We start from the raw sequence: 8,899 nt of genomic DNA, 5'->3' as shown, positions 1-8,899 counted from the left end.
TGCTCTAATTGTATCTTTACTTTCTTTAACTAATCGTTTAAGTATCCTGTTTTCGCGTCTATAATCATTTCTACGTCTACTTATTTCCTCATTGCTAAGACTCAATTTGGTTTGAAATTATTTTGAAGTCTTCGATATTATAATATTTGATTACGTTTAGATATAGTGCTTAGAATTTTTAAAACGTCATCACTGTGAACAATTAATGAATAATTTAATGGAAAGCAATTTAAGTGCTAGCATTTACTTCATAAGGGCGATAAATTTCTTGATTTCATTATCTAGTTTAGCAGAATGGAATATCGCTATGCTGCCGCGTCGGGGACCCGTGTTCGATTCCCATCAGCTTTATTCTAATCATATTTTTCTGTTTCAGTTTTGTAATATAATATACCTGCATGTATATAAAAATGTATAAACTATATATAATCATTTGTACATTTACGTCGTATGGTTGTGTAAAGGATACGTGTGTCGTCGTAATCTTCAACGCGACGCGGCGCGTATGTTGGATTTTTTTTCTTCTGCTAATCTGAGTGCACCAATTTTTACTAAGTCGCTTACTAAATCAGTGCGCACGAATATTGCAATCTTTTCTATAGATATTATTGCAAGAAATTCAGAATTTTCTTATACCAAAATTAGTAAGTGGCTATAATAATACATTGTTTGCTGGTATATTACAGAGCTTTGTAAATACTTCAAACCTTTTTTGAAATAAATGTAACATTTTTGAATTGTATTCCAATGAATTTTGTAGTGCGAAATGCAGTTGCTAGTTACTTCTCGAAGTAGTAAACATTGCAAAAGTTTCGTTATGTCCCTCCACTGCAAACTGAAAATAGTAAAATCTTGTCTGATTTTTAACAAAAAAACTGACCAAGGGATGTTTCACGATATATATTGCATTTATTCAGAACTTTATGATACCTTAAAATTCTGCTTTCATGATAAAACTTTATTCATTAACATAGTTTAAAGTTAATGGTTGAATAAAAAAAGTTCCGTAGTTCGAGGCGAATCGATTAACCTATAATATTTATACATTTCGTTAAAGAGTGACGAAGCTATAAATGCATTATATCGAGGAAAAAACGGTTTTTTATAGTAAAACTTTTTTGATTAATACAATTTGAAGTTGATGCAACAACGGAAAAATTCCTTGATTGGAGACAAATTGATTCACCTGAAATACTAATACACTTTATTGAACAATAAGGAAGTTATGCTCATTTATAATATTTGAAACATCTGTTTTAAACAGAAAAACTTTTTTCATCGACATAATTTAAAGTTGATGCATGAATACAAAAAACTTTTTGATCCTAATTTTTGAAATAAAATAATTTTGACATTTGTGAAAAACATAAAGCTGGGAAAGGGATAGGGTGCAAGAGAATTGTCCCTTCTCTTTTCGAGTTCGAAAAATTATAATTTCAAATAAGAAATTGGAATTGTCTGCTTTGTCATTGCATTTTCAAAATTATTTAGGCAAGTCAATATTGCTACTTTTTAAGAGTTAGATGTTTCTATTCCATTTTTCAAAAGCAAAGGAAGTTGAACCAAAAAATCGACATTTTTTATATCTTCACTAAAATGTTGATATTTTTTGTCTTTATAAGTGTAAAACAATTTTTAATTTTTCTTTTGGATAAATTTCAGTTCTGTTTGCATGAATAACAAGTTCTATGCAAATTTTGTGATAAATAAAATATTCTTTAATTATATTATCCTACGTGGAAGACATGTACAAGAGAATGAATAGAGTTGTATTTGGAATTGCGTCTTATTCAAGTGTCCTCAACTAATATTAATTATTAGAATGCCCATTTTGTCATATGTGTAAAATCCAACGCAAGTATGTGTATTAAAACACATGTCTAAATTTACTTTGCAAGTTAAAGTCTTCCATTTTTAACAAGGTAAATAAATTTTCAACCAAATACTTAAATATTCAACAATACTTGTAAATTTACAATTAAAAAACATTAATTTCCAACCAAAAATAGAACAGTTATTTTTCCATTTAGTTTTCAACTAAAAATAATTATATAAGTGTGCCATTGTATATTAATAATAGTATATATATATATATATATAAAAATTTAATATTATATTATTTATATAATTTATACAACGACGGCGCCACGTAAACGACAACACAAGCACAGTCTAAATACATCATTTAATGAATAAAGTCGCTTTGAAAGCCAAGAATAAAAATTGAATACCTTCTGTCTATATTCATGTATTTGTGAATTACTTTGACAACCTGCAATATGCATAACGTTTATTTTGCGTTTAAGTATGTCGATGACGTGGTGCTCGCACCCTCTGCCGACGTGTACTGGTGCTTCTTACTCAAGTCGCCTAAAAACTAAGTTACAAGAAAATACATGGAGGTTTTTTAGGGCCTGCCTGTAGCCTCTTCATGGTTAGTAGGGTGGAAATATCAGCATGAATTCGACTATGCATCGAAAATCTGTTGGCTCTCTATTCCCGAAACTGCTGCCTAAGCCAAGACCTGAAGTACCGTGTCGACGACCAAACGATACCAAGATTTGGTGACCAATACTGTGTCTCTGGGCTACTGGGCGACCTCTCAGAGTAAAATTCCCTGATCTCTGCAAGCGCGGGTCTGTGGACCATCTATGAGTAACCCGAGCGAAACTAATACCGCGGGTTCTAACCAAACAGCAAACCACGTCAAGCTAAATTTTCGGGAGCTGTTAGGAAGAAGTTGACACGCCAATTGTTAAATCAATCGGACGTAACAGCTAGAAAGACAGGGACTCAAAAGAGGATCACCGAGGTGTTCCCCATAACCAAACTCAATATCGACCACCTGGAGATATTGAAATTGAATTAGAGGAGAAAATCCTTGGCGTGCAACCTTGAGAAGTCATATCAAGATTTAAAGACTGCTGCCTCAGAAATTTTACTTTTATCGTCATTTTTTCAACCGAAGTCTCCCGAACTTAAACTCATTAAATCAGTTAGCTGATTACAACCTTAGATGGGAGCTAAGATCAAAGTGATCGACAGCAAACGGAAAAGGTGGACGAGAGAACTGAAAATTAAAATGGTCATTAGATATCCTCCTGTCACAGACTGAATTTTATCCAGGTAAACCTTCACGCTAAAGAAGCATCTGCCATCTTAAGCAGACATTTAACAGTGAAACAAGAGCGCATCACGCATTTATGATAGTTCCGTGAACCACCTAGGGCAGCACTTCATGTCAGTTCTTATAGGGGTACCTACACTAAGCGTACCTAAGCGTACCTACACTTCGACTCCCGAGATCCACCATCTGAGGAATGGTGAAGTCTGGTAGACTATTGCTGCGTTAAAGAATAGCCACTGGTTATCAGATGTGATATTAACGCACATCCTTACTATCGGCGAGAAAATGATTGGCATCTACCTTTGAAGCTTAACAACTCAGCCAAAAAAAATGCTCGCGCAATAAAAAAAAGTCATATGAAAGTTGAAAGTGTTCTACGTAAGTGAGTATGAAGACGTTTATGTAAAAAATTGGTTGTGCTTTGCAGATTGAAAAATGTAAAAAAGTAGGTATTTTCGAGTAAATTTAAGAACAGGCAAGTTTATAGCATTATTTCTTATACAAGGGCGATGGGAAAATTTGACAAAATTCCTGAGTTTGAGGAAAGCTGTTGTGAACCAATTGCACTTGAGAAATTTAAGAAATAATAAAAATTGTTGCTTAAAAGTACAAAAATATGAAACTATACTATCTTTAGTTCTTATAAAGATATTAAAGCGATTCAAACTGAAAACTGTAATGGATAGGCTCTGTAGTTATTTTCAATCACCTGGAAGGATGTGATAGTCTTAGTTTTTGTGAAATACGCGATATTCTTATACATTTTTGTTTTTGTTGGAAAACAAGTGTCATAAAGCCGGAGGGAAACTTTTTTTTATAATGCCGACTGCTCGTGTCTTTCTTTCGACCCATGGCCAGATGCCACCTAAATATTCAGAACCACGGGTCGAAGAAAGGCACGAGCGGTCGTATTAGAAATAAGGCTCTAAAGTTGCTGTACTTAAATGTACCCGAAAATCCTTACTTTTGTTACATTTTTCAGTCTGCAGAGCACAAACACTTTTTATATAAAAATCTTTAAGTTTATTTCTATAGAACACTTTTAACTTTCATATGACTATTTTTTTTATTACGCTAGCATTTTTTCAGCTGATTTTTGAAGCTTCAAAGGTAGATGCCTATTATTTTGTCGCCGATAGTAGTCTTGTTGTAAGGACATGAATGACAGGGCTGATTCTTTATTTTATTACCTGTAAACTACTGATATAACTCTACTGAATCAGGGAAATACACCTACCTTCATGACATCTAGATGTCGCGAGGTAATTGATTTGGCGTTGAGTTCGATAAGTATCAGCGAAGTGTTCAAGGGTTGATTGTATCTCCGGATGCGTCCCTATATGGAGTTATAGACAGATATGCGTATTCTGGTCAGTCAGTAGGCATAATGTTTAAAGGTATAGAAATCATGAAGCAACAAAACGGAACATATTGGGAGGATCGCAACAGTTTTTTAGGTGCTCTACTGGGCAAAATGAAATCTATCGGAGAAATAGAATTTGCTCTCGACATATTACAGAAAGATATGAACAGAGTGCATTTGGAAAGTTGTCTTCGTCTTATTAATGAAAACAACCAGGGACGCACCCTGGTGGAATCCTTGATTGGAGAGCCTGAAACCTACTATGAGAAAAAATCGTTTAAACCGGTCAGCTTGGCCTGATTCGTACTGAAAACACTAGAAAAATTAACGGAATTTTAAGTTAAAGAGCAAATTATAAAGGAAGAACCTCTCAATGAGAATCAATTTGCCTTTCAATGCGAAAAGGTGTACTGGCAATTGCAGCGATTCTAGGGATAGTGAGAGCATTTAGTAAGATCTCGATTGAATCCATATACGGTTCTGCTGATACACATTGATCTAGTGACACGGTAAAGGGTTAAATGCACACCATGCTAAAAAGCATAACGGTACATACTTCGCTACATGCTAATAAAGTGAAAGCCAAAGTTCCAAGGGAATTCTCCTAGGGAGGAGTTCTTTCAAGCACCTAGTGAGTGACTAGGCGACCTTTGAAATCTAAAATTCTACGGTAGTGAAGCAGGATTTTCAAAAAAACGAAGTATTTATGAGTATTATTTTGCCTTGAGTTAATCTGAAAACTCCATGTGAACGCAATGGTAAAAAAATCTAACATGGCTGCTTGGGTATGCAAATGAGCAAGAGGGAAAAACTAAGGCTTAACATTCAGGATCGCTTATTGGTTATATACAATGATAATCAGCCACGCAATGGCACATGTATGAAAAGTCCGTTCGTCAATAACTGACATAATCTGTACTATTTAACAACTGAAAAGCCTCCAAAGGGGTTTTCACTTTGTTATCACTCCTGCTATGAAAACGACACCAACAGCAATTCTGAAGGTTATTTTGGTCATCCGGCTGTTACACCTTTACGTAAGGAAGATTACGGCAACGGAAGTCTATGACTATTAGTATGGGGTAGCCTCAGCAAAGTTGCGGTGACAGTTCTACACTATATCAGTCCAAACTAGTCTGAGTTTATCTTCAAGATGTTCTTAATGTTGTTTGATCAGAGTTCGCAGTGGTATCTTGTAATACGTGATGGTGAATGGCTCTCGAATGAGCATCCGAGATATTGGAAGTAAACCAAAAAAAGGTGAATTCTAAGTATTAAATATCTGGTAGATGTACTAAGGGGTCTAATAAATTTATAAATGTGGAAAAAAGATAGATTTATGTCAAATTACATGGTGGGCTTGAACATGTTTTTGATTCGGCTAGCTGTAACCAATAAATGAATTTCCTACCAAAGAAGAAAAGTTTTCAGCAAAATACATGAATTTTCAAGCAAAAAAAGATTAATTCTTGACTAAGCATTTTTCTTTTTAATAAAAAAAATTAATTTTTTATGATAATAGATGTATTTATAAATTGAAAATAAGAATTTTAAATAAACGAGTTGAATTTTAAACAAAAAATATGTTTCAGTTTAGTGTAATATTAGACTGATATGGGTCACGGATTTTTGAACTGATCAGGGAATGTAAGGGAATGTCTCTATAGATCTAATTAAGAATAATTCCGCTTATTCTTAGGAAAAATATAATTCAATTTTAATATGAGTAAGGTGAGTCATTGAAGTTTAGTAGAAAATAAATAATTCTATTTGTCGAAACACTTATTTAATTCAGTCGAAAAGTCAAGAAAATCTTTAAGGTTTTTCAGATTTATCGAGAAACTTTTAATGGGTTTTAAGATTCAATTTTAAAGCTTTTTACATTTTATAACAAAATAAAGAATAATTTTTTTCTTAGAATTTATTGTTTGCCTGAACCTTATTAATTGTTGGTTTTAGCTCATTGCCAGTATCAGTTTTTATATGCGTATATATTGCAAAAAAGTAAAGAATTAATTTTAATGACAAGCTTGGTTAATTTTTTAATTTTAGGGTATTTTTAATTCAATTATTCCAATTAATAATTCCAGGTTATATTTTTTTTAATCAAATGAAATCAAAACATTTGCAACCTTTAAGAAAGTTATCTATCTTGAATTTTTTTCATGTTATGAAAAATACTTATATAGCTCACCGAGATAATATGCGCGTTATCCAATTTGATTCACCCTATTTTGAATGTGTCTTGGCATGAATTTTACCTGGCAATAATGACATATTTGTGGGAAGAGACGACGTGGCAGGAACAGACAACCTACACCTGGGACTGGACCCGGATTCGGCTCCGGACTGTATGCTTAATTCTGCAGCAAAAAATAAATCAATTTTTCTAATTATAAAGCTGCCGAATATAATACCATTAACTGGCTCTTCTATCGATTTTATAAATCAGGTTAAAAATGGAGTTTTTTTTAGTTTGTCTGTCATTTAAAATGTAGAGGAATGAAGATTGTAGAATTTCTAATTAAAAGTATTCAAAATTGAATACAATCCAAGTCCGATAACTTTCCAACTTCAGGGCTGTAGGGGCAGAAAATTAGAGGTATTTCGGACAAGTAGCGTGCGTGCCGTACGTGTAATAACGTTTTAAGGTGAGTCTACACTTATTAGATAGCAAGTTATTGGACTTGAACTGTAATAGAAAACTGGAAATTCTAGTAATCTAAATTTTTCTTAAATTATAAAAAATTATGATTATATATAAGGACTGATTAGATTAATTTGTTTAAAATTTAAATAAAAAAGCGATTTTAAATTCTAAACCTCAAAAATTGAATTATTCTAAAAACATTGGAAATAAAAAGTGATTTTAAATTGGTAATATTACTAAATTAAGTGCACTCTCCAGAAAATTAAAACTCAAACAATTCCGAACTTCATCTGAAACTAAATCAAATAATAGCGTGACGTATTGTAAAAATAAAACTTTTTCGTACTCAAAACCTTACAAATTTATATTAAAAATTAAATCGTTCAGAAATTAGCAATTTTTAAATGGTCAATTATACTTTCCGAAGTTCAACCGTTTCAACGTTTATCGCAAAAGTTAAACTACTTAAATTACTTTAAGTAAATTTAAATCGTTTGGAAATTGACAATTTAAAAATTTTCAATTATACTTTTTGATAATAAACCATTTAAATCTTAATCGCAAAATTGAAGATGTTGATAACAAAAAATTGAAGATATAGTCTCTACCTGGAAAATTCAGAATTCTAAAATTAGGAGTATTAAATTTAAAGAAATTATTCAATTTTTTCAATAGAAAAATTGTTTTTTTTTTAAACTGAGTTTGAAATGTCGAACTCTTTCGAACATTTTTAAAATAAAAAAACCGTCCATATTCAATACCTGGTTTCCAAATCTGCTCATTTTAAGGCTTGAATTCGAGAAATTATTGTCTAAATGTTTCATTTTAATTTGTCATTGGAACTGACCTTAATTGAATTGATTGATTTTTGAAAAGTATAGTTAAGAATTGAAACATTGTTAATTTATGAGCGATTAAAACTTAAATTAATATAAATTTATAAGGTTGTGAGTACAAAAAAGTTTTAATATAACAATTTTTCGTGTCAAGAATTTTTTTAGTCTTAAATGAAGTTAGAATTTGTGTAAGTTTCAAGTTTCTGTAGTATTCATTTTATGATTTAATATTTCCCATTTGAAATTACTTTTTATTTAAAACATCTTTTTAGAATAATTTAATTTTAAACGTTTAACATTAAGAAATTGATAAAAATAGATATTTCGGGTTTCACTCGTGTAAAAAATTACGAATTGTTTGCCGACGTTTCGTAAACATTGCAGTTCACATCTTCAGGGCTGACCTGAAACTGAGGTATCAGGTCATGTTGTTCTTAGGTATACTCTCTACGATGCCTGTGTATGGCCACAGCGCCACACCGAGGGGACTGGTCGAACTTGATTGGCCAATCAAGTCTTGGAGAGATGTGACTAGTAGGTATGAAGTTAGATATTGTTTGGCTGTCAAGTTTAGAGTCTTTGAGAAGAGTTTTTGTTTTACTGACTATTGTTTTTGTGGGGTCCTTTTTAAGTTTTTTGTATGTATCGTCATTTAGAAGGTCCATGATTTTGTTGTTATAGTCTTTTTTATTTATTATTACTGTTGTATTGCCTTTGCCTGCGGGTAATATTATCATATCTTTATTTTGATTGAGTTATTTAATTGCGGGTTTTTCCTGTTCTGTTAAGTTTGAGGAGGGAACTACGAAAGAAAGAGAGACAAAAATGACCACCACCCTACCCTACATCCAAGGTGTCACAGAACAAATAGGAAGAATTCTCAACAAACACAACATCCAAATCATATTTAAACCACCTGCGAA

The 8,899-nt window shown here is 32.2% G+C and overlaps 1 protein-coding gene across 1 annotated transcript in view; it reads right to left on the bottom strand.

The window, feature by feature from the left end:
- Window positions 1–4,446, bottom strand: part of LOC117182970 — a 14,214-nt gene extending 9,768 nt beyond the window's left edge. The window contains exon 1 of the mRNA XM_033376095.1: window positions 4,365–4,446. Coding sequence (XP_033231986.1) covers window positions 4,365–4,370 — 6 coding nt within the window. The 5' untranslated portion in view covers window positions 4,371–4,446. The remainder of the gene's footprint in view (window positions 1–4,364) is intronic.
- Between the last annotated feature and the right edge of the window lie 4,453 nt (window positions 4,447–8,899).

This window comes from Belonocnema kinseyi, chromosome 2 (genome assembly GCF_010883055.1).
Source record: "Belonocnema kinseyi isolate 2016_QV_RU_SX_M_011 chromosome 2, B_treatae_v1, whole genome shotgun sequence".
NCBI classification, from domain to species: domain Eukaryota; kingdom Metazoa; phylum Arthropoda; class Insecta; order Hymenoptera; family Cynipidae; genus Belonocnema; species Belonocnema kinseyi.
Note: the sequence above shows the minus strand (reverse complement) of the source record. Positions and strands in the feature narration are given on the sequence as shown.